Source organism: Sycon ciliatum, chromosome 12 (genome assembly GCF_964019385.1).
Source record: "Sycon ciliatum chromosome 12, ocSycCili1.1, whole genome shotgun sequence".
Classification (NCBI taxonomy): Eukaryota; Metazoa; Porifera; class Calcarea; order Leucosolenida; family Sycettidae; genus Sycon; species Sycon ciliatum.
The window spans coordinates 14,043,900-14,068,987 of record NC_088654.1 but is presented as its reverse complement, the minus strand read 5'-3'; the positions used below and the strand labels follow the sequence as shown (position 1 = coordinate 14,068,987).

The 25,088-nt window shown below is 46.6% G+C and overlaps 2 protein-coding genes across 2 annotated transcripts in view; both read right to left on the bottom strand.

Moving 5' to 3' along the window:
* The window catches only part of LOC135828548 (uncharacterized), a gene marked incomplete at its 3' end in the record, with an annotated part of 29,053 nt that extends 8,633 nt beyond the window's left edge, over nt 1-20,420 (bottom strand). The window contains 7 exon segments of the mRNA XM_065340988.1: nt 902-940; nt 3,575-3,727; nt 7,606-7,932; nt 9,705-9,995; nt 14,789-14,902; nt 16,007-16,082; nt 20,240-20,420. Of these exon segments, the coding sequence (XP_065197060.1) occupies nt 902-940; nt 3,575-3,727; nt 7,606-7,932; nt 9,705-9,995; nt 14,789-14,902; nt 16,007-16,082; nt 20,240-20,248 (1,009 nt within the window).
* A 2,622-nt stretch (nt 20,421-23,042) lies between these two features.
* The window catches only part of LOC135828009 (probable E3 ubiquitin-protein ligase DTX2), a 14,822-nt gene continuing 12,776 nt past the window's right edge, over nt 23,043-25,088 (bottom strand). The window contains exons 10-11 of the mRNA XM_065340446.1: nt 24,798-24,920; nt 23,043-23,314 (exon numbers count right to left, since the gene is read on the bottom strand). Coding sequence (XP_065196518.1) covers nt 23,213-23,314; nt 24,798-24,920 — 225 coding nt within the window. The 3' untranslated portion in view covers nt 23,043-23,212. The remainder of the gene's footprint in view (nt 23,315-24,797; nt 24,921-25,088) is intronic.

Genomic DNA, 25,088 nt, shown 5'->3' with positions numbered 1-25,088 from the left:
GCCCTGGACCAATGCAACTACTGTCGTAAGTCTGTCGTAAGCGAATCGTTATTAAAGTCTCTCTTCAGACACACATCACCCCTGTATCTGCATGCTGAACCCTTGATAGTCCCATAGGAACTAGAATCAATTTACTCCTTACCACTATCTTCTTATCTACAACTCTACATTATGTGAAGTACATGGTCCTGGAACATTGAGCTGCGCCTAGCTAAAAGGGACTATCTTAACACAATACAATACAGTACACTGCACTGAACTAAACTGTACTACGCTACACTACACTGCACGGCACTGCACTGCACTGCACTACACTGCACTGCACTGCACTGCACTACACTGCACTGCACTGCACTACACTGCACTGCACTGCACTGCACTGCACTACACATTACAGAGTGCCAGCTGAAATTTAGTTCCAACTGGAGTTTACTTTCCAGGATCTGTGATTAGGGAAGCAGCGAAACAATGAAATTTCTAAATACAAGGAAAAGGTGATACTGATATTCTAGAACAACTTCAAGAAAAAGTCTTAGAGCGCATTACGTATCACATACCGTATATCAGCGCCTTTAAAGCCATGGTCTTATATTCAAAACACCGTTGCTTTCCGAGATGTTTTAGATGCAAAATGACTCACCCACTACGCCATGCCATAAAAAGTCAAAGTCCACCCACAAATTTCAATCTAAATCTACTTGTCCACCCTTCCTGCTGGGCTGTAAGTGTGTAAGCATAGTACTTATTCCTTCATTTTGCAAAACATGCTTCAAATTTCATTTCATTTATGAAGCCCACGGCTATATAACTGAGACTGGCTTTATAATCGAATATACCACCATGGCTTTAAAGGTGAAGACATACGGTAATTAGAAGGGAGCACAGGGAAATTTGAACTCACGGGAAATCTTGGGACCTGGCAGTTCGCCTTGTTTTAGAGCTGGACGCAAGAGAATACATAAGCAGATAAGTGCCTGCCATACCTGCCATGGGATAACACATATAGTGAATAAGACCTCACAACCCCGAGTATAGCCCCCGTATTCTGATGATTGATTTCCAGCATGAAACTCGTAAGTAGAGACTTTCAGGGGCCGTCCGTGAATATCGAAAAAATTTCACCAAGCGCATTATTTTAGTTTAGCCCCAACCCCTACCTCCCTCTCCCTCAGAACGGAAAAAAATGTTGACATCATAGATGCCAAAGTCGTATGGGTAAGTGTGTCACTGTTCCTATGGCCGTGTGCATGTATACCAATGTTTTCTGAAACGAAATTGGTCAACCCCCTCCCGCCCCATGGCCCATAACGAATTTACTTTGTTTTGTGATTTTTTTTCGATATTTGTGGATGACCCCTTTGATCATCTCTTTTTGTTCCACTGGATTTTATTTTGTAAGCAGATGCGTGCTATCCTGACTGCAAGTAAACAGAAAACCTGACTTTGCATGACTTCGGCTGTATTCGATTGTGGAAACTGGATCCCGATCCCCGCCGACCAGATCACTTCGATCAGACGGATACAAACGGATGTTCACGACCAACAGTACATGAACACTTTGTAGTAAAAAAATACTTTCAAGTAAAAGAAAAAAATGTAGAAAAGAAAAAGGACATTATGGAAACGAGTTAAAAGTAACTACTCACCACTGTAACTAGATACTATATACAGTCAGAAAGTGCAACAACTAGGCACAAAACTGACAGAGTTTTCTTTTCTACATTTATTATTGGCTCAATACCCGAGTTACAAAAACAAAAGAAAAACAAAAACAAAAACAAAAAAACACCGTTTTCATGTACTCTTGGCACACCTGATAATCCATTTCAAGACCTTAGCAACCGAGTTACTACAGCTCATCCCATACTATTCGATCTGTACGCATTACAGTGAACTCTGGACCTGGTGTACGCATATTTCGAGTTTTGAGTAGATACGATGCAAATGAATCCATCGAATCCGCCGAATCCGGCTCTGTGGGGTTGGTTGACTGGATCCGATTCCGTGGGGCCGGGATCCGGATTCGTACAATCGAACATGTACGAATTTGGTGAATCCGGGTCCGGGGCCCACGCATTCGCACAATTAAACATGCGCTTAGAATCAGTTCAATAAAACAGTTATCGCTATGGCCTTTCTTAAACTTGTTGAAGGAAATTTTGGTTCTTTTTGGCAACTGACTTGATGGTGCATAGATTCTGCAGTTGCATGTGTTTAGCTTACAGCAGGAAGTCCTAGCATAAAGGACGACAGCCACACTGGCAACTTTAAAGCCTAAGGGTCGTCGCAAAAGTTTTTGTCGTCCCTGAAACGAACATGATTCATTGGGGGGGGGGGGGGGGAGGGAGTGGGAGCCAAAATAGCAAGTCAACCAACACTGTACATATGACATGTACATGCATGCGATTTTCGTCGTTCTGCATAGCAAGCTTTGTTCGTTTCAGAGGGAGGGAGGGGTCCAAGTACGAAATGAACGATGTTCGTTTCAGGGATGACAGAAAACTTTTGCGACAACCCCTAAAATGAAGGTTTCGCTCCAGGACTGTGCGTTCAAGTCTCCCTCGGGACAGCCCTGATTTACATTGTTTGCATGCTGGCACACGGTGTAGCTAGACTGGGCCGCTCTAGAGATCAGAAGGTCATAGGCGTGACACGGCGTTTTCAAGCTGCGTAGAGCACGGATCATGTGGAACTTCTAAACCCGGGGTCGAAACACACATCATACCAAGTGCTGCAGTGTCATGCCATCTCCCTAGATGCTAGGATTCCTGCCTTGCCGCGGTGTGAATGTGGGCCATTGCATCATTATGTTTACTATCTATATTAGGCCAAAACAAAAATTAGGCTTGTTTCCGGTCGGCAACCCCTCAAAAAGGAGACTCGGTCGGCCGGAATGAAACTTTTTTTGAATACTTTTTTTGGTTCCTCAATCGTTGTGGTATTGATGGACAAGAGCACCAACATACACATGTACATTGTACATAATATCATGGCAAGGATCAATGTCAAAGTAACAGTTGACTGACTCACTGTTCTTGTACAGCATGTGGTGTATTCCTGTTTTCGTACATCCTGAGAAATCAAGCAAACAGTTCGAGTCCTTTCAGCTCCGTTATTCTAGCTCGTATCGACCCCATAGGTTTTCGAGCCGACAGCTGAAAATCTCTGCTACCTTGTAGGTGTTTCGATTGTGGAATTCGGTTGAGATTTGACTGAGTTATGACTCGTTGAGTGCACTTGCACACATGGCATTGCCACCGTTTGTATACATTTGGGACCAAAAAAAATTTCAGAATTTGGGAAAAAGTGGCTCGGTCGGGCGACCGGAAACAAGGTCATTATTTGTTTTGGCCTTAACACATTGTTATGATCAGTCTGAAGGAAATGGTTGCTGTTGGTCTAGGGACTACAACATGGCCTAGTGCTAGAGCAACACTGGTCATTAGGGTGCCTGGGTTCGAGGTCTGGTGGTCATACCCCCCCCCCCCCACACACACACAAAGTCTGCCAATGTTCGTACATATCTATTTTGATGAAATGCATCCACTACAAAATCTTTTGTTTTTCTACTCACGGATACATGCTCTCTTGAACATCCATGTCTGATTGGCACACACCGAAAATGGCAAGCCAACCAATCTAAACCCACTGCTGCACTTGAATTGTGCTATCCGAGAAGTGACTGTTGCCTGGCCATTTAAAAGTGTGGGTTGGCTACACCAAGATTCTGCAACACACCACCAAAGACAAGAGAAAACGACAAGTCGAAAAGATGATGTTACTTTAAACAATCGAGTCCAGATTTTGGCCCAGTGACAATATTCTCCACTGAGTAGAACCCGGTCGCAGAACGGAAGCATCGCTGGCATGTTGGGCGTTTTTTTTTTTTACTATGTTCACATAACCAGCTCGAAAAGAATAAGGAAAGACAATTTCACGGAGACTAGGACAAACTGACAAGTAATGAGGAGGCGCTGTGCCTAGACGCAGCAGTGACGGTGGGGCATTGATAACTCTGCCGGCCTGAGGTCTCGGCGTCACGCCCAAAAACACGCACCAAAACAAGGAAAAAAGAAGATAGAGCTGTACAGGTCAGAAAGATGCGAAAAACCCGCAAAACCCAAGGCTTAACACGAGTGAGTGTGGGGAGAAGCTATCATAGCATCATACTACAGGTAGACTCCCTTTAATTCGAACCTCAAATTGCCAGGCCCTGACTTCGAATTATCCAGAACTTCTAATTATCCAAATGCAGCCCCATGCACTGATATGTATGTCAAAATGCTTGAAATCGCTTACTGAATATTTTTTGCACATTTTTATTTGCATCAATGAAACATAGGTACGGGTCTTCTAGTGAAGAAGTTGTCAGTCACTGCAGCTTTCCTGAAACAATTTCAACGGAAAAGAACTGCGCTGCCTAATCGGCGTCATGAAAGGCCGTTGGACAGCAGCACGTCGTTCTGAAGAACGGAAGTGGAGCAAAGGCATAGACAATATTTACGACAATAGTGTTGTTGTGCGCCAACATCTCCGCGCACGAGCTGGCGCGGTAAGAAAGGCCATCGAGATCCGCGAAGAGAGTCAGCCACCAGGAAGAAGTCGTCTTCAATCAAACCTTTGCAATTTGCCTCGCACGGGCTTGAATCAAATTTCGAGAGAAGGTGGGTTTCTTGAACGCTATAGTCGATCCTGCAGCGGACCATCGATCGATTTTTGAGCTACTCTTGGCTAGAGAAGGAGAAAAGAATGAACTTCGAATTACAAGGATTGCAACTCAATCTCACTTCGAAATAAGCGTTCAAAGGACATAGCCAATGTACTGTAAACAGCTCTTCTGTACGAAGACTGGGTTCGAATTATCCAACCGGCGCACTTTTCGTACTTCGAATTATGCATTCGATTTTGACTTGAAGTGACTTGCAGAAGATCGGTACGACGAAAAAGTTCGAATTACACGGAATGTTCGAATTATACCGTATTCGAATTAGAGGGAGTCTACCTGTATTCATAGGGAATCGACTGCCCAGAGCCAGTTTGTGCTGCGAAGATGGCGATAAACGTTCGTTTTGAATGATTGCATTCTCTTGCTGTGGGGAGGCTGGGACAGGAGAGCGGCAGGGAGGGAGCTCCAATTGCTGATGCTGCAGTGTGGGAACGAGCGCTTCAGCGCAAGCGGGCAGATGCAGGCAGCTGGTGTTGGAGCTGGTGGTCATGGCCACTGACACTACCGTGCTCGCTGCGGGTTCTGGGGTTGGCAGAGGTGATATGGCGTGGTGGCAACACAGAGAGCAGCTGCGGTGGACCAGGCAAGTAGTGCAGCTTGTACAGGCAGGCAAGCGAGGCAACAGTGCGGCGGATGGCCAGGCTGGGTAGGTGTGCCCCAGGGCCAATAGCATGAAGCACGCGGCGCTGAACATTGTTCAGACGCTGGAGGTGACTCTGCGCAGCTCCCATCCATACAAGAGGCGCATACTCCATGACTGGTCGTACGAACGCCTTATACACTGTCGTCCGGCCGGCGGGGGTGAGGATGTGGGCGGCTCTGTTTAGGACCCCAAGCCGTTGGCGTGCACGGGTGGCTACGGAGCGTAGGTGATCGCCAAAGGTCAACTTGGCGTCCACCTTCACACCAAGGAGGGTGATGCTGGTTGTCTCGGGCACCAGTGTGCCACCAAACAGGTGTGGGGGGAGATCTAAGCCGGCACGTCTGAGGGTGGCTGTCATGGCCTGGGATTTAGTTGGTTCAAAAGTCACTTCCACGTACGGCCCCACTCGTGCAGTCGGTCAACGGACACCTGCAGTGACTGCGCTGCGACTTCCGGGGTCTGCTGGGAGGTGACTAAGCTGTATAAGGTTGTGTCATCAGCATAGGCCTCCAAGCTGGCGCCGTCAGCAAGAACGTCTGGCGCGTCGTTGACGTACGCCAGGAAAAGCGTTGGACCAAGAATGCTTCCCTGGGGGACTCCAGCAGAGGTCGTATACGAAGCTGAGGTACGCCCTCCAACAAGGCACTGTAAGGAACGGGTGTCCAGGTACGAGCCAAGCCTTCTCTGGAGCGGACCATCGATGCCTAGGCTGCGCACCTTGTGGAGGAGGCCGACATGTGAGACACGGTCAAACGCTCCTGCGATGTCCACAGCATGGATACGAGCCGCCCCTCCACAGCCCACAGCGCTTGCCCAGGCAGTTTGGAGAGCTTGCAAAGCGTCTGATGTGCCGAGGCCTCTGCGAAATCCAAACTGGTGCGACGTGAGCAGATGGTGGTCCTCAAAATAGTTTACGATGTGTCTGTTTACTAGAGTTTCCAAGAGTTTCGAGATTATGCACAGTAAGGATACGGGCCTATAGTTGTTGCTGCGAGCAACAAGCTCAAAGTGTCACAGACAGACTGACTGTTGGTGTAGGAGAACTCGTGACTGGCTGGCATCGATGGACAGAGCACCCACCCTTGCTACGGAACAACCTGTTGGGTTTCTTGGACTTCATTCGCTTCCTTGTCATTGGACATGTTCAGTCCGTTCGGTTTGTGAATTCAAATAGACACAACCCCAACCTCTGGCAGGCAGTCTGGCACTGCAACGCTCTGGAGCTCGGTGGGAAGCTGTCTCTGACTGGTGCATTTGTGCCGCATCCTATCGGAAACCAGTGAGACGTTCAGGTCACACACTGCGCAATGCACATACTTGGGCATGGTGGAGCTCGACTGAGGGGCAACCCGCACTTCCCTTCCCTCCTCTGCTGGCGGTCCTGAGCAAGGTTGAACCACTGAGTTGGATGCTGCAGTGCAAACTTGAGGTCGGTCGTCACCGTGTCTTTCCGCCGTCGACGGGGACCGCAAAAAGGCCGTGGTGCAGGTAGCCACCCAAAGAGGAGTTGGAGGGGGGGGGGGGTGCTAACCTCATCCATGCGGGCACCGTGGCCAGTCCATTCCAAACTCCGATTGCGGAGGAGTGTACAATATTAAAGATATCAGCACTGGGTCTCCCCAACATTTCCGCAGGTCTGTGGATAACAGCTGCGCGGACAACTGACGAGGCTTGGAGATGCGGAGGACGGTCGGGATGCATTGGTGGTAGAATTTATCCAAACTTCTGATATCCCGTTGGAGTGGGGTCCAACACTCCCCGCCATACAGAAATATTGATGAAACACAGGCCATGTATAGGTGCCGTTTACTGGAGAGGGACAGAGACCTGTTATTGAATACCTTCTGGAGGGGTCCGAAGGTTGCTATGGTTTCTTCTGTAGCTGTCACAAATTGTGACAGCTAATTGTGACAGCTACAGAAGAAACCATAGCAACTTGTGCTGAGATTGCACCAATCAACAGCTTGCAAGGCTGAAGAACTGACCGCCACTACTCAGCCTGGTCTACACCACACAGCTATGATGTAATGAAAAGACCAAAAAGTAGGGATTCACACACACACACACACACACACACACACACACACACACACACACACACGCACACACACGCACACACACGCACACACACACACACACACACACACACACACACACACACACACACTTTCACACACTCACATACACACACACACATTCACACACACACACACAAACACACACAGTCATATCTCACCTTGACACAGTGGTAGGAAAGTAACACTAGATGAAGAGTTACTTTGTGTAGTTGGTGTCTCTCCAACAAAAGCTGCGAGATCGATGGACACATCCCGCTGAGATGACCAGATCTCAGATGCATCCACTCCAAACAAAGTGTTCACTTTTTTCGCAAACGAAATACCACATGGTGACAACTCGGAAGCCACTACAAGACCACCTTGGCAAGCTGTATTAGCAGTGGTCCATTGTGTGGCAGATGGCAAAGTTGAAGAGGCCATTCTGGGAACATAGTACATTACATCATTACAGATGGTAGAGACGATTTTCTTTTTGGAGATGTCAGCTGCCGGCAGAAAAAGAGGATTGGAAGGAAAAGAGTGCAAAATGACCCACTGCGCAAGAAGAGAGTAAACACATGGATGATTGAAAAAGAAAATCAGAGGAACCATTTTAAAAGTGTTGAGAGTGCTGCTCATAAATCAATAGAGGCAGCATGCTATTTATGACGTGATACAAAATTTTACGTCAAATGGTCCATTCCTGAATGATAGCCATGCAGGAAGCTTTTCCTTGACGTGGCTAGACTTGTTTTTTAATGACATCATTCAACAGCTTGCAAGGCTGATGAATTGATCTCCACTGATTCTAGCCAGGTCTACACCATACAGCGGCTAAAAGTGACTTCTTTTAGTCAAATAATCCCGTTCCTTTCTTTTTTCCAATTTTCTACGCCCTCCCCACCACACTGATCCACAGCAAGAAAGGCAGCAGTAGCAGTGCCTGAAAGTTGTTCTCTGGCGAAGTAAAACACAGAACAAAACATAAACGTTTGGTTAACGTAGGAGTTAACCGTTGTTAGCAGTCACGTACCATTGCTTCGCTGTTGGCCTTTATACCGGGTTGTATGACCCTCCTTACCTGTGTGCACAATCTTGCTCTGTCTCTCTCTCTCTCTCTACATACTGCTGTGTATCATAGACATCACATGCCCATGCTCTGCCCATGCGCAGATTTCCTGTGCACACAACAGAGCTTGCTGTCTTTCCAGTTTCCTTGCCTGCAGTCAGCTTTCAAATTCTGACCCACCCTCCTCATCCCATTTCTTACTCTTACACTACACTCCACATATTTTGAAACGCACGGATGCAGGCACTCCCTCTGTAACTGGCCTCTCGCGCACTACTATTAAACTCACATGGGTCATAAACCGCTCCTGCTCAACGCAGGCCGACCCACCAACTCGCATGGGTCACAAACCGCTCCTGCTCAGTGCAGGCTGACCCACTTGGTCTTATACAGCTCCTGCCCTCGGTAGGCCGACCGCACGATTCGTTAACGCGCACTCAATTGAGGCCAGCTACTCTGCCCGACATTCTCATTCTTCCAAACGCACTCTCTTGTCTTTTGGTGTGTCGCGTCCTGCACACGTGTGTGTCTACTCTACACTCTGGCATGGGGAGTAGAATGTTAACATGACTTAGCATGCATTGCTGTAAATGCCCCCATCATTCTATTTCCTATTTTTATTTTTCTCCTCAACTTCTCTTCATAAGCTGTTGACGGAGACTCCCTCGATTCAGGCTAAGGCCTGTGGAGAATTTATAAATACAGGTGAATATGTAAGTATGGTGTAATGTGTGACATGTATGGTATGTGGTGCATGCCAGAATACGCGTTGTCAAAGAGTGTAAGAATCTGGCTCCGTCTGTGTCACAGTGCTAGTGAAGCGAGTATGGTGCATGCATAGTGCTAGTTTGGTTCGGGATTGAGAGCGATGAGTAAGCCGTCCTTGGTCTGGTTACCTTGGTCTCGCCTCTTGGACATGTGTGCATGCACAAATACGCAGTGTCAGACACACACACACTCAAACACACACACACACATACACACACACACACACACACCCACACTCACACACTCAAACACACACACACACACACACACACACACACACACTCAAACACACACACACACACACACACACACACACGCGCTCAAACACACACACACACACACACACACACATACACACACACACAAACACACACACACACACACACAAGTACAATCACATCATTGCAATCGTCCACCGACCATTGATTCATTGCCACTTACCAGAACAGACAAACCGTCCTTTGTCTAGTGAACCAGGTATGCTGGTTTCACCTTGATAGTCAACCAGAGTCCTGCCACTGTTCATGAAGAATCTTTCATGATTGCCTTTTCGAGCGAAGACAGCAAGTGCGGAGAGGAGACACACGCTTTTGCTCGGCGGCAAGTAGAGTCCGTAAGCGGAGCATTCCGCCGTCGCCTGCTCTGCCGTTCTCTTCTCGGCGTACACCGAGTAGCCTGGCAACACCACAATGTACTCGTTACCCTGACACTGGTCAGAGTTGCCATGCCAACCTAGAAAAAGTACGGAACACACCAGAAATGGGCAAGGCAATCAATGAATTTTTGAAAGTATTGGGAGAACTTCAAATTCAAAAACGGATTAGTTGCGGAAGTGAACTGCCAGAGAAAAAGATTACAAAAATGCTAGACTCACAAGACTCGAACCCGGGACCCTGCTTGTCATGAGCGATGCTCTAACCATCTGAGCTATGGGACCAGGTTGAACCTAGAAAATCAATAAATTCTGTATTTCAGCATCCGTGTTTGGTCTTTCAACAAAGACAAGAAAGTCGCCAACCAGTCCACCGATAGTTGCACTGAGCCGGTGTAAGGGGAATGAAACCTATTGCAGGGGAATGCAACCCTTGCACAAGTGACCGCAACATTGCACAGGGGAATGGAACCCTTGTGCAGGTGAATGGAGTCCTTATCCAGACAAGGCCCTTACACAGGGGTATATGGAACCCTTACGCCCGGTGGATGGAACCCTTACACCCGGGGGATGGAATCCTTACACCCGGGGGATGGAACCCTTATGCAGGGATATGGAGCCATTACACAGGGGTATGGAGCCATTACACAGGGGTATGGAGCCATTACACAGGGGTATGAAACCCTTACACAGGGGAATGAAACCCTCACACAGGGGTATGAAACCCTTACACAGGGGTATGGAACTATTACACAGGGGAATGAAACCCTTAAGCAGGGGAGTGAAACCTTACACAGGGAATGAAACCCTTACACAGGGGTATGGAACCCTTGCACAGGGGATTGAAACCTTCACACAACAGAATGGAACCCGGAACTTGGGGTAAGGAACACTTCCACAGAGAAATGAATTCACTGTTCAGCGGGCTGATAAAGACACAAGAGACCTGTGTACAGTGCGGATCGGCTATAGGGTTGTCGCCTATAGTAATATACCTCTTATAGTGATCGTATTCTCAAATTCATTTTCGTAAACCACCCTTTCTATACATATCGGTTCGGCTATAGTAATATTGGCTAAAATGATACGATTTCTTTGTCAAAATGATCTTATTGCATACATTTTTCATCGGCTCTAGTGATGATCATAAAAAAGTATACATCGTACATGGCGAGATTTGATCGCGGCAGCCAGGAAGCGCTGGTACGACTATGATATCCCTCGGAGAAAACTCGAAATGTTTGGCGTTGGCTGTGCTTGGTGTTTCGGGGGATCCTCAAACGAGATCGGAGGCAGTAATGAGTACCAGCACTGAAGCGCTACCGTAGTCTCCGCCAAGATGTTGGTCAAGGCATTCAGGTAACAGCGAAGACGATCAGGGACGCGGAGAAGCTTCTCCGTGACATACGACATCACGCGTCGATCGACCTGCCACTTGGAACGGTTTTAGCGGTGATGAGTCGAGCGATGGCGACCCAGACTGAGACTCTACTTCCATTAACCAATCCTGTAAATATTGTTGATATGTCGATTGAATGTGTTGAAGTGTTTCTCTTCCAAAAGAACACATTTGTTGAGTACAGCAACTCCTTGAAAATGCATGTCAAAAAGTCACGAAGTTTTTGTTTCCGCAGGTAGTAGCTCTGCACTGAGTGTATTGCACAGTCACATGCACAGCACGCTTCTGCACGCTGCACTGATTCGAATGACACCATACACGCATTTGTCAGGCATACCTAAGTATGCATATCGCCTATGGTAATATATCGCCTATAGTGATATTTTCACGAAAATCAAACACCAACGCTATAGCCGATCCGTACTGTACTCTGATACACAATTTCTCATGTTTATCTGTCATAAACTGCCGTACGTGCATTGTCCGACGAGGACCAGCAAACTAGCTTGCCCTAATGTTTTTTTTGTTTTTTTAGTTTTTTTTTTACAAAAAAACATACACCATTTGACGGATGTCATAAACTGAATGTAGAGGTACACTAAGCTGACATGGAGACATGTCCTATGACAATGCACAAACTGGACATGGACAGCGACCTTAGGACTGTGGCAAAGCAAGTGTCAATACAAACCAAGAGTGCATGAAAACCGGAGTGTGCAGCTCGGATGGGTTGCTGTCACGGCGGATTTCCGTGATTACATCATTTTAGTGATGTAGTGCGTACAAGCAGGATTCAAGCAGGTTTCTTTCTGCACAACTGCAGCTCAGTTGTACGCACTACGCCATTTCCTGCCTCAGATCTGCACCAAAATTAATATGATCTAATCACGGAATTCCGCAGTGACAGACACCCATAGCAGAAAAGCCCCAAGCTGCACACTCTGGTTTTCATGTACTCTTGATACAACTCCAGCAAGGTCAATTGCGATGGCAACATACATTTTCTCTGGTGACACACCAGCAGGTGGCACGAACTCATGCTGCATTGCAAACTTCCTAGAGGAAAGCGTCATGCCAACCAGACTGAAACAATCAATCCAACGAAATAATTATGATGTTAGTCAGGCATGATGAGTGACTGTCCTTGTTGTGATGCGGAGAGCTTACCAGTAGACATTGTCATGGCAACAAGCATGCATCATGGATGGATTGTCAACAAGAGTACATAACCCCCCAGAGTGTGCAACGCCTGATCCAGCTCTGCATAAGGGTCTTGGTCGAGCGTAATCGGATCTTCTGATGTCATGCGTACACTCCACACCAGTGCAAGGCCGGTCTCGAGGCAGGGTACCGTTGTTTATGATCCGAGAGTGCCCGGGACTCCCCGGGTTCCACTCAGATGTGTACGGTATTATGACGCAAAGATCCGATTACTGTAGAACGGGTAATTTTATCGACGTAAAAACCCTAGCGAATTTAGCGATCGACTCATTTTCACTAATGTTTCAAGTCGCTAATCCTTTGAGACATTAGTAGTGCACTGTTGATCCATGAGTAGGGATTTCAGGCGGTTTTTTCTGAGCAGCGCTTTGCTCCAACTAACAAGTTTTTCTGAAGCATCTATGTGTAAGGACTGTCTACAGAAAATTTGAACGGAATCCAAGCAGTATTTCCAAAGTTATGAGCATTCAAACATAGCGCACCAACCTTGATGAACACACATACAAATTGGATCTGCAGGATGGCACAAAATGGAATTCCCATACTCCCTAGCAACACCATAGCAGCAAATAAACTTCATCCGATCGTGGCCAAACTTGGATCAAGGATGGCCCTGGCTGTGACGGAACAGAAGATAAAAGTTTTTTTTCAAAATTCCAAATGACCGCAACAATGGCGTCCTTAGCAACGGCCCTAGCAACAGTATATTTCACGCATAATTCAACATGGTAATAGGTGGAATATGACAGAAATACGGCAAACGCAACATTTAAGTTATAAAGTATGCATGTGGGAAACTAGAGGAGCAGACAGCAAGCTCTGATGTCACACAGTGCCCGTTTTCGGCTGCAACGAGTCAGAGACGCACATTAGCCGCACAACGACCGTACTAGAGGCTATTGAGTATTGTACACAGAAGCCAGCCAGCGGCGAGTATTTATAAGAGATAAGTTCAGTAAAAAACAGCCTGGAACAACCACGCACCTGTATGACACATGGAAGATCAAGTCTGGTGCCACACACAGGGTCAAGACCTGCTATGCCGGGTGCGGGCTCCAAAGCGCCATCATTTGCTGCGCCGGCATCAACATCAACTGTTGCTTCAGCACTGACATCAACGGCTGGTCCAGCATGGACATGAACTGTTGCAAATGTCCACACCTCAGCACGTACGACTGCTCAGGTGTGGAAATTTAATAACACTGATATAATTTTCCAAACTTATACAATTCATGCAATTTGCAATCCCTGCAGCCTACAATTTTCCTTGCAGTTCAATGTTTCTTTCTTGGACAAGAATCAGACACAATATACGATTTTTCGTTCAGTGTGTGGTTATCTGCTTTACAATTTGATTGAGAGGCAGTTCAAAAGGATGACTTAGTAATTCACTGAGGTCGTCACTTGCCTTGTTCTTCAGCAAATTTTTTCTCCACTCTCTGATACGCCCGATTTTGTTCCTGGCAATTTTCACATCGTCTCGAAATCCTTTCCATCCACGACTGCAACTAGCAAAATCAAATTATGCTAACTCTACTTGGTATCATTTTTGCTTCTCGCCCTCAACGAGAGTTCAACTACTACTAGGCCATTCCTCAACTGCCTGGGACAACACCATGAACACAGAGGAAGACGGAAGTTAATCGTCTTTCTTCTCCACCTCCATACTGTGTCATGGCGTTCAACTTCAAAACAATTTCCGCGACCGAGCGCGACCCTTCATGCCGTCTGAAGGAACCTACCTAGACTAAATCGATGCCGTAAAATCTGATTCTGACTGCCGCTTGAGCGTGGAACCAAGGCAAACACCTCAAAAGCGACTTTGAAATCTACAAGAATCTATCGAGATGCGTAATATCGGCACGAATTCGCCGTGTGAGGCACCAAACGAAAGCTTGAAACCTACTCTTCAACGGTGCGCCAATAAAAATAGCGATAAACTCACTTTCCCTACCTAAAATCTACACCGAAGACCCCGCGCTGAGCTGTGCCATGCCTGGCATTCAAAAAGCATGCATGCGTGTCAAGGTACTTTTGCCCCCGCAGATCACGTGACTGAAATCCCTACCATGAGTAAAATCGCTGCAAATCGCTAAAATAAAACGTCGCTAACCGGTTGACAATGGGAAAACGCAAAAATTAATAGTCGCTAAAATTAACCGTTCTACAGTACGCTCGACCAAGACCCTATGCAGAGCTGGATCAGGCGTTGCACACTCTGGGGGGGGGTTATGTACTCTTGTTGTCACTCACTTGTGCATGTTGGTCCAGAGAAACCATGTTCACACTGACATGTGAGACCATGAGTTTGCGCCAAACACCGGCTGTTTGACGAGCAATGGTGAGGACTGGTTTCACAGCTCACATCTGCAACGAGGGAAAGAGAGTGAAAGCGACAAAGAGAGAGAGAGAGAGAGAGAAAGAGAGAGAGAAAGAGAGAGAGAGAGAGAGAGAGAGAGAGAGAGAGAGAGAGAGAGAGAGAGAGAGAGAAAGAGAGAGAGAAAGAGAGAGAGAGAAAGAGAGAGAGAGAGAGAGAGAGAGAGAGAGAGAGAGAGAGAGAGAGAGAGAGAGAGAGAGAGAGAGAGAGAGAGAGAGAGAGAGAGAGAAGAGAGAGAGAGAGAGGGAGAGAGTGTGTGAAGAAGAGATGGAGGGAGACAGAGACAGATACAGAGAAAGAAACAGAGACAGAGACAGAGAGAGAAAGAGAGAGGGAGAGAGATCGGATTTAAAGATGGCCTGGCTTCAAAACAAACTTGAGCTTCGTTTTCAGGCAAGTCAAAAGAAGTGGTAGGTGTACCATCTGCATAAGCGTACCCTACGTGCGGCTAGCAAAAATTCAAATTTGCCGCGCCTCACCATGGATATCTGCTCACGCGGGCCCCTTTTAATGTGCATGGCGCTATTGGGGCGCCTCGTTGTGATGAAGCCGAGACCCAAGGTCGGCAGAGCATCCCAGACCATGCCATCACTCCCCATCATTCATGGCTCACACATGACGCGTTTACGTGGTTGTACGAGGATTTCCACCACATGTGTACCGTGTGTGAATGCAGCCTGAAAAGGAGTGTTTATACAAGTATGGACTCGGATGGAGAGCAAAGGATAAATTTAGAGAAAAGAAAAGGACCAAGGAAGTGCAAGTTATGCTATAATGTCCACTGACACCACTAGTTACTAAACAATCAGCTCATGTGATAACATTGCACGACACTGACCGACTCTACTGACGCTTTACAACATCATCGACATGCATGTACATCCGCCAACGTCCTTCACAGCTGAGACTTTCAGCTTGTGCTTGTCTTGGTTGCGCTCACCTTGACCTCTTATGTTATGATATAACTGTTACAAGTACTTTAAACCTTACAAGTTGGAAGGCTGTTGGAGTGGGCATCCAAGACACGCTAGAGCTGATTGGCAGTAGGTACATTAGCATCGTATTTGACAAGGTATCCTTCAGCGATCACTTACTGGCTGTTTCGATTTCCACTATCGCATGTAGAAGAAGGAACGCAACCAACAGTTGAGACTGGAAGGCCTGAATCCACTGGAATACATGCACATCAACAACACCAGAAGCATGGTTAAGGGGAGCAGCAAGTCTCTCTCTCTCACATTCCTACTAAGTCTCCAGACCTGGTGAGAAGGCAGAAATGCCTGTGCACTTGGTGAAGTGAAATAAAATAAGCAAACAAACAAGCTCTGCAGTTGAATGCGTGTGTGCTTCTCATTGGCTTCGCTCGTTCCTCTTTTCTTTCTTTTGTTCATTTGGCTTATGCGAAGGCTAGCCAAGCTTGCTTGGTGATGTCAACGCGAACAAGCATAACAATAATAATAATAATTTGGAAAGGATTGGGAGAACTTCATATTCAAAGGATCAGTCGGGGAAGTGAACTGCCTGAAAAGAGAAAAAACGCCAGACCCACCAGGACTCGAACCTGGGACCCTGCTTGTCATGAGCAATGCTCTAACCACTGAGCTATGGGACCAGGCTGAACCTAGAAGGCGCTGACAAGTTTTTTTTTTCTCTTTTCAGGCAGTTCACTTCCCCGACTGATCCTTTGAATATGAAGTTCTCCCAATCCTTTCCAAATTTAATCACTTTCTTTCACCTCTGGTAGTTTCCAGAAACTGACCGTGGTTGGTCCCCTGGGGGAGGGAAAAAGACCCAAGTGCCATCAGTATGTGTGGCACGTGTTGTGAGCTGCCTTTGGAGTGAAAAACTTGTCAGCGCCTTCTAGGTTCAGCCTGGTCCCATAGCTCAGTGGTTAGAGCATTGCTCATGACAAGCAAGGTCCCAGGTTCGAGTCCTGGTGGGTCTGGCGTTTTTTTCTCTTTTCAGGCAGTTCACTTCCCCGACTGATCCTTTGAATATGAAGTTCTCCCAATCCTTTCCAAATAATAATAATAATAATAATATGTAAATAGGCGTCGAGGCGACAATAGTTTTAGAATTGCGATCAACAGAACGAGCTGAACCGACATTTTCACAAAGGCTTTTATTGTATTCAAAAAACGAGTGTATACAGTGTAGCTTCCTGAGGAGTGTTGTGCGAAAACTAGTTCGAAGTACAATTTTTTGTTCATCATTTCTTCCATATCACATTTTTTCTTTCTTCCATGTTCTTCACTGCCTTCGTATGCACTCGTTTTTTGAATACAATAAAAGCCTTTGTGAAAATGTCGGTTCAGCTCGTTCTGTTGATCGCAATTCTAAAAATAATAATAATAATAATACAATTTGAAACTCGGGTATTGAGCCAATAATAAAAGTAGAAAGGAAAAGGACATATGGAAACGAGTTCCCCTCTTTGGTCTTTCCATAACCTTGAACATTCAAAGTTGGGAGGCTGTCGGTTAGCGCTACGGGAATGTGTTGAAGCTAGGTGTCAGGACGTCGAATGTCTCAGTACTCTGTCAGTTTTGTGCCTAGTTGTTGCACTTTCTGACTGTATATAGTATCTATTTACAATGGTGGAGAGTTACTCTTAACTCGTTTCCATATGTCCTTTTCCTTTCTACTTTTAATAATAATACAAAAATGTATTATCTACGCATGCATCTACGCAAGAGTCACCACCAGCCAATTAGGACATGTGTCAAAGTATTGAACGTTTTCGTTCCCTTCTTGTCAAAATACTACAGGGAATGATGGAAATAAGCTAAAAGACTACAACCATAAGGAAAAGAAGTTCAGACATATTATATCACTCCAATTATGTGTAGAAGTGACACGAAAAAATAGATGTGAAGAATCAAGAAAACAGCATGCAAATCCAATAAGGGGTCGTCCGTAATTTTCGAAAAATTAAAAAATCCGTCCTCGTGCAAAATTGTCTCTGACCCACCCACCCACCCCCATTTTTTCTCATTAATTTTTTGATTTTTCCTAATGCCCAGCTCGAAAATAAGAACTCTTCACTCCGGCCGTGTTCACTGACTGCACCTGTGTCAAGTACTAGAAGCTAGTAGTTCATACCCCTGTTCATAGTAGTCCCTCCCCTCCCAATCTGTACTCTCTCGTACCAGCATCGTTCAATGCGACGGACCCCACGATAGGCGGTCAGCCTTTGAAAGGTCATCCTAATAAAGTTATTATTATTATTATTATAGGTCTACCGACGGCCATGCATGTCCTACAAATTACATCATACTGGTGTTTGCGACAATCGATCCTACAATACACGTATATACACCACATGAATACACAGTACAGTCAGTGCAACAAGTGTATAAAAGTCACTGAAAAAAACAAAAAAAGGTACGAAAAATCAAAAAATTAAATTCCGCCAGCGCTCTTGACCACCCACCCTCTTTCTGCCTGAGGACGGATTTTTTAATTTTTCGAAAATTACGGACGACCCCTAAGTGACAAAAACGTAGTGACAAGAAAAAGAGAGAAATATCAAGAGATCTATTTCGCACCTTCACGACGAACAGTGCCAAACAACTGCAAAGACAACACATTCTCCTTCTGAACACAAAGCTCAGGGTCTAACTTACGTATGTACAAATAATAATAATAATAATTCAAAGGATCAGTTGGGGAAGTGAACTGCCTGAAAAGAGAAAAAAAACGCCAGACCCACCAGGACTCGAACCTGGGACCCTGCTTGTTATGAGCAATGCTCTAACCACTGAGCTATGGGACCAGGCTGAACCTAGAAGGCGCTGACAAGTCTTTCACTCCAAAGGCAGCTCACAACACGTGCCACACATACTGATGGCACTTGGGTCTTTTTCCCTCCCCCAGGGGACCAACCACGGTCAGTTTCTGGAAACTACCAGAGGTGAAAGAAAGTGATTAAATTTGAAAGGATTGGGAGAATTTCAAATTCAAAGGATCAGTTGGGGAAGCGAACTGCCTGAAAAGAGAAAAAAAACGCCAGACCCACCAGGACTCGAACCTGGGACCCTGCTTGTCATGAGCAATGCTCTAACCACTGAGCTATGGTACCAGGCTGAACCTAGAAGGCGCTGAAAAGTCTTTCACTCCAAAAGCAGCTCACAACACGTGCCACACATACTGATGGCACTTGGGTCTTTTTCCCTCCCCCAGGGGACCAATTTGAAGTGAAGTTATCCCAATCCTTCCAAATTTAATCACTTTCTTTCACCTCTGGTAGTTTCCAGAAACTGACCATGGTTGGTCCCCTGGGGGAGGGAAAAAGACCCAAGTGCAAGAATTTTAAAATTCAAATTATATTTCGTTGTGTAGGCCAGAAGACGAGGATTTTTATTGATTTCGCGCGCGCGCGCACGCGCGCGCAGGCAGGTAGAACGTCATAAAAAACGTGAAGCACGACCGCGGTACCGCGAATGGCGAGTGTCGGTGGAACCGCGCTGCTCCGCTGCATGCAGCCAAGTGCCGCTGATCAGCGGAGCCGCAGTGGAACCCGGCCCTAAGCAGTTCCGCACCTTCTTTCCTTGGCAAGCGCTTCGCTGATGTTATTGATGTTTTCAGACAGCAGTATCTTGGAAGCAACATGCGCCACACGTAGCGCATTTTAGGAATTTGAGAACACTTTTTCTTGCCATCGTCAACTTCAGCATTTCGAATTCAGGAGAGATACCAGGATTCTTATACCCGAGCTTGCAGTCTTGATAAATACCCTTGCGAACGATGTGGGCCCGCACGAATTCCCGAAAAAATACATGTACGCTCTCTGGGGCGAAATAGTGTGGAGCGCAATGTGCGGAAGAGAGTTCCGAGGCCACCACGGCTTCTGCAACAAGTAGATATTGCGCAGGAAGGGTCACACCAATGTTCAAACACAGAGAACAGCTATTCCGACCCTCTGACTGAGACGAGCAAGTCACAAACATTGCAATGTGCGAAGTGACAATTTTAATGACGCGGAGGAAGAAACTGAGATGAGTTGTATCTCCACTTAAACTGCGTTGAGTCAACAATCTGAAAAAAGGCTATGAACCATATCAAAAAAAACTGATGTTCGGGTGCAGCAACAACACTACATGTGCATTCACCACACTTCTATGTTCTTGCTTAGTGGAAAGCACAGACTTGAAGCATGATGCATGATGAATTATTGCTACTGCTAAGTGGACTCTTACAATTCACCCCGGTATTACTTTACACATTAGTCTAGCATGACGTCATAATTATATCTAGAGTACCTCAGTTCACGTCATATCAGCAAGTTCAGAGTTTTCCAACAATTTAAAATTTGAAAGCAGACTAACCTCCGCCATCCTCAGAGGTCAGGAACGAAAATCGCCAGACCGGGCACGGAACCCTTCTTCCAGACGTGAATGACGACACAACTGGGCCCTCGGCCTGCCACCAAAACCAGTAATTTTCCCACAATTTAGTTTGAGATCTGTCTCGTTTCCTCTAAGATCTGTGTACAGTATCTGGGTCACGGGGTGCTCTCCACTCTACAAAATAATGTACATCGGAGCTCAGTCATGAAACCTGAGGTTCTCCTGACTTCACTGATCTGCGCGCGCGGCCGCACAAATCTTTGAACTGTTGATCTCCAGACCTAAAGTCTGTGGGTTCAAAGTTCGCGTTAGGTTCAAGTCAGTTCACACCAGATGTAAAAAAGTGTGCAAAAACCTTGTTGTCGAACTTACTTGTCTCTTGCTTTGCCCCCCCCCCCCGGGCGTTCGTTTTTGATCTACATGTTTGGGTAGAAACTACTTTTTCGGTAGAGGTGTTCTTTTTTTCTACTCAAAAGGGTAGATTCTACTTTCCTCTACCGGCTGTACCAAGAGTAAAACAAGTCGGTAGAAGTAAGTTGGTACCAGTTCTCCAGTCTGCTGAAGCCTTTCAGCAGATGGTGCAGCAGATGCCGCGCCAGTCGGCTTGGCCATGCAAGTGATTCAGTCGCAGCAAGCAGCCACTCCACAAGGTGCTGCAGCCCCCCCCCCCCCCCCCCCCCCAGTGCTCTATTATGTTACTGCTTTGCATTCTTCACATAATGTCGTTTGCCTTCTACGTTTGCGGACTTTGATAGTTCGCCTTGTTCTCTAAAATTTCCGATTTCCGGTAATAAATTCGCCTTTCTGTTTTCCTGCGTTTTGAGCAGGCTTTCTGGTTGTTTTTCTGCAGGATGATCTGACCCGGCTTGACCCGGCTGGCCTGCATGCGCCAGGTACACTCTGATCGGGCTGAGTTGAATGTCTAGAGCAGGCCCTGGGTCCTTCTGGGGAGTTGGAAGATGGCTCGTATGCCAGACTTAGCAATGCGTAGCAGTCGATGTAGCAGCAGTTTGGATAGAGCGGGAAAGAAACAGTTTGAGGCATAGCAGAGAACAGACTGGATCATACTCATGTACCAGGCCCGCCCGCCATCTGTTCTCTGCTATGCCTAAAAAAAAAAAAAAAGTGTTCTTTTTTCTACTCAAAAGGGTAGATTCTACTTTCCTCTACCGGCTGTACCAAGAGTAAAAAAGTCGGTAGAAGTTAGTTGGTAGAATTACGGTATTTCCAGCAAGATCAAGGAGTTGCACATAACTCCATACAGAAGAGAAACATTTCACGTACATATCGTGAAAAACTACTAAATCCGGTAGAACAGAGTTCGTGCCCTTACCTCTACCGTCTACCTCTAGTCTATGGGTAGAGTGACTCTACTCTACTCTACCAGGTATAGCTAAAAACGAACGCAGCCTTGGCTTTAAAAGAGCTTCATGGTTTCACGTAATCGGCTTTGCAAATAGACCCGTTCTCAAGTAGTAGGTTACATTGTTTACTTGTAGCAAGAGTACATGACCAGTATTGTACTCTTGATTGTAGGGAACTCCCAAAAGACTGAGCCATTCTACAGGGAACCCTAGGAAAGAATTGGTCTGTGATACAAATTCAGGAAGAGATACAGCTTGGCGGCATTCATGTGGAAGTACGTTCCACCTTTCCGCAGCCAGAAAAAAAAATGTGTGCATGCCCATAGTGGGAGAAAACTCGGCGTAGGGATAATGCTGGAAACGTTTGTCCGTGCGTAACAGAAGCAGCTGAGCAAAGGGTAAAGAAAGTAGTTAAAATGGGACTGGTGAGGCATGAGACAGCTGTAGACAACTACCGATGGTATAAGCTCCCAAGAGTGCGCAACTCTGGGTACCCTTCTATGAGGTCGAAGGAGAATTGCATTATAAAAAAATGACAACAACTTGAAATTCTGCGGGGACAGTAGGGTATGCGAGAGTTGCACACTCTGGGGGGGGGGGGGGGGGGGGGGGCATGTTCTACAAAGAATCGATCAAGGGTAGTCCATAATTAATATCAATATTTTGCATGACACGAAAAAATGTTTCGTTTACGGGTGGTTGGGTCGAGGCAAGTTCCACTTTAAAGATATTGATAGCTGAAACATCAATCCCTTCTACATGTCAAGTCAATACATTTTTTGCTCAGGGGTGCGGGGGGGGGGGGGGAGAGGGAGGGGGTGATTGAATTGTTTAGTCCCGTGAAAAAAATCGTTGATGCCGGACGGTTCCAATGAAACGGCACAATAGTATTCTTTCCGGGCTACAAAGACATCGGGAAGCTCTACAGCACCTGTGTCAGGTTGTCTGGCGGAGCAGTTAGTGAAGGGCTCAGGTAGACGAAGTCACGGCGCAGAACATCAGCAGCAGAGATCACTGGTGATAATGCTCACACTCACACTGCTGGCTGGTGCTGAGCAGCTCTCTGCGTTGTCTCTACGCAAACCATTTCCCTAATAGGGATGTTCAGGTTCGGGCTGCAGCTCAGGCTCAGATGCACGAGGTGTTTTACACGTGCTGGACTTGGCACTTGCAGTGGAGAAGGATGACAAGGCACAGAGGTCAAGACAACCAACGTGGCCAAGATTAACAGGAGAGAGAGAGAGAGGGAGAGAGAGAGAGAGAGAGAGAGAGAGAGAGAGAGAAAGAGAGAGAGAGAGAGAGAGAGAGAGAGAGAGAGAAGAGAGAGAGAGAGAGAGAGAGAGAGAGAGAGAGGGAGGGAGGGAGGGAGGGAGGGAGGGAGGGAGGGAGGAGGGAGGGAGGGAGGGAGGAGGGAGGGAGGGAGGGAGGGAGGGAGGGAGGGAAGGAGGGGAGAGAGAGAGAGAGAGAGACTTGACTCATTCCAAGGTCTTTGATGCACCATGACGCTAAACAGCATCAGCCAGTCATTTCCATTATCTCCGTGTGTTTTTACTTTCACTCTGGCCTTTTGAGACACACACACAGGCCATCACTCCTGCAAGTCTGCCTCCGTAACACCCTGCGCAGCGAGCTCTGCCGTGACGTTATGAAAGTAGGATGCATCCGGATATCCGTGTCCCGAGCCATTACCCTGTGGTTGAGTCAAACATGTACACGTAAACACACACAGACAGACACACACACACACACAGATACAGAGAATGACACAAAAAACGACTCCACGTACACACACACACACCAAGAAGCAAACGGTACTTCTCGCCAGCTTTTCACTAGTCAGACTTTTTGAGTACGTTCTGCTACAGGGGCCCATTTACAGCCGTGGGCGAAGGAATCCGACCCACGTGTCGAAAGCAGCGCCAGGACTCGTGCGGCCGTGCACGATGTAATAGAAAAGGAACCGCAAAACTACTTTGGACTCGTGGGTTGAATTTCTTTCGCCACGGCAGCAGAAAGAAAGAGCAGCGAACAAGGTAAACAGACGAATGCACTCAGCACTGTTTCCAGGGATGAATTTATCCGGTATCGCCTCGCAGTTTGCTATGCAAAGTCGATCTACTGCTACTCGAAAATCATCGAGACTCGCAAAAGAAAATCCGATACCTGCAGGCTATAGCTCTATCCATGCCCAGCTTGCAGTCAAGTAAGGGAGCATCTCATAAGTTCGCATTTTGTTTCTAAACGTAACGCATTTCGAAACGGGGGTAGGGGGGTAGCGCCCATTTCGGATAGAAAAATGACAGTTCGCACATTTTCTGGATGTGTACGTGTGCAATACAGTGCTGTGCTTGTGCTAGACCGCTTCAGACAGCAGGGTATGGGTGTGTTTTAGGTGTAGATCTAACCCTTGCACTACGCATGCAGGCTACTCAGAGGTGTCAAATGTCACACCAGCCTGATCAAACCGTGTACCTGCCACCTGGCCAGCTTTGACAGTACAGTCGTTGTGGAGTAACTCTGTTTATGTGTGTGTACATGTCATTGATTGAACTAAGACTGTAACCAATAGTTACTTGTACTCAGTAGATGTGGTACATGTACTAGTAGTACTGTATGTCATTCACTTCGACACTAGCGTCCATGTCCATGTACATGAACATAAGTCATTGTACATGATTGTGCATACCATGGCATGGACATGTACAGTACAGTAGATCTACACTGAAAATGTGCGATAAGATTTTCAAATAGTGGGGGGAGGTAGGGGGGGGGGGGGGGGGGGGTAAAGTCTATTCGAAATGCGTTACGTTTACAAAAAAAGTGCGAACTTATGAGATGCTCCCTGTTACATGCATACAGTGCAGTGTAGGTGGTACATGACTCTACTCTACTCTACTCTACTCTTAATCTGCGTGCACATGTATGATGCAAGTAACCGTGCGTAGGGTGGAAGCTAGCAGGACATGTACACAGCTTTTGTGCTAATCAAAAATCAAAGATTTCTACACAATTGAGATTTTGTATAGGAAAACTGTACTCTTGCTAACATTGTATGCAGATCAATAGACAGGATCAGAGTGATGACGTCAACATTCAATGTGTTGACGTCATCGCCGCACGTGATGATGCCGTGAATCAAAGTGCCGACGTCACCATCATTGCCGTCGACTTACGCTGTACTCGGTCTTGTGGTGGATCTCGTTCCAGGTCACCGTGTCCTTGGCACCACTGGTGCTCGACGTGCCCACTGTGAAGATTAGACGCCGTTCCCACGCCACGCGCAACAGCTTCAAGATCTGCAACGTGAGTGTGTGTGTGTGTGTGTGGTAGTCATACACAACAAACGAAATGGTGACAGTGGCAGTCGCAAGGGCAACAGGTACGGCATCACAACGACGACGACGATGAGGAATTGAAAAATATTAGGGGTGTGCACGGACAGTCGGGTACCCGTGCTACCCGTG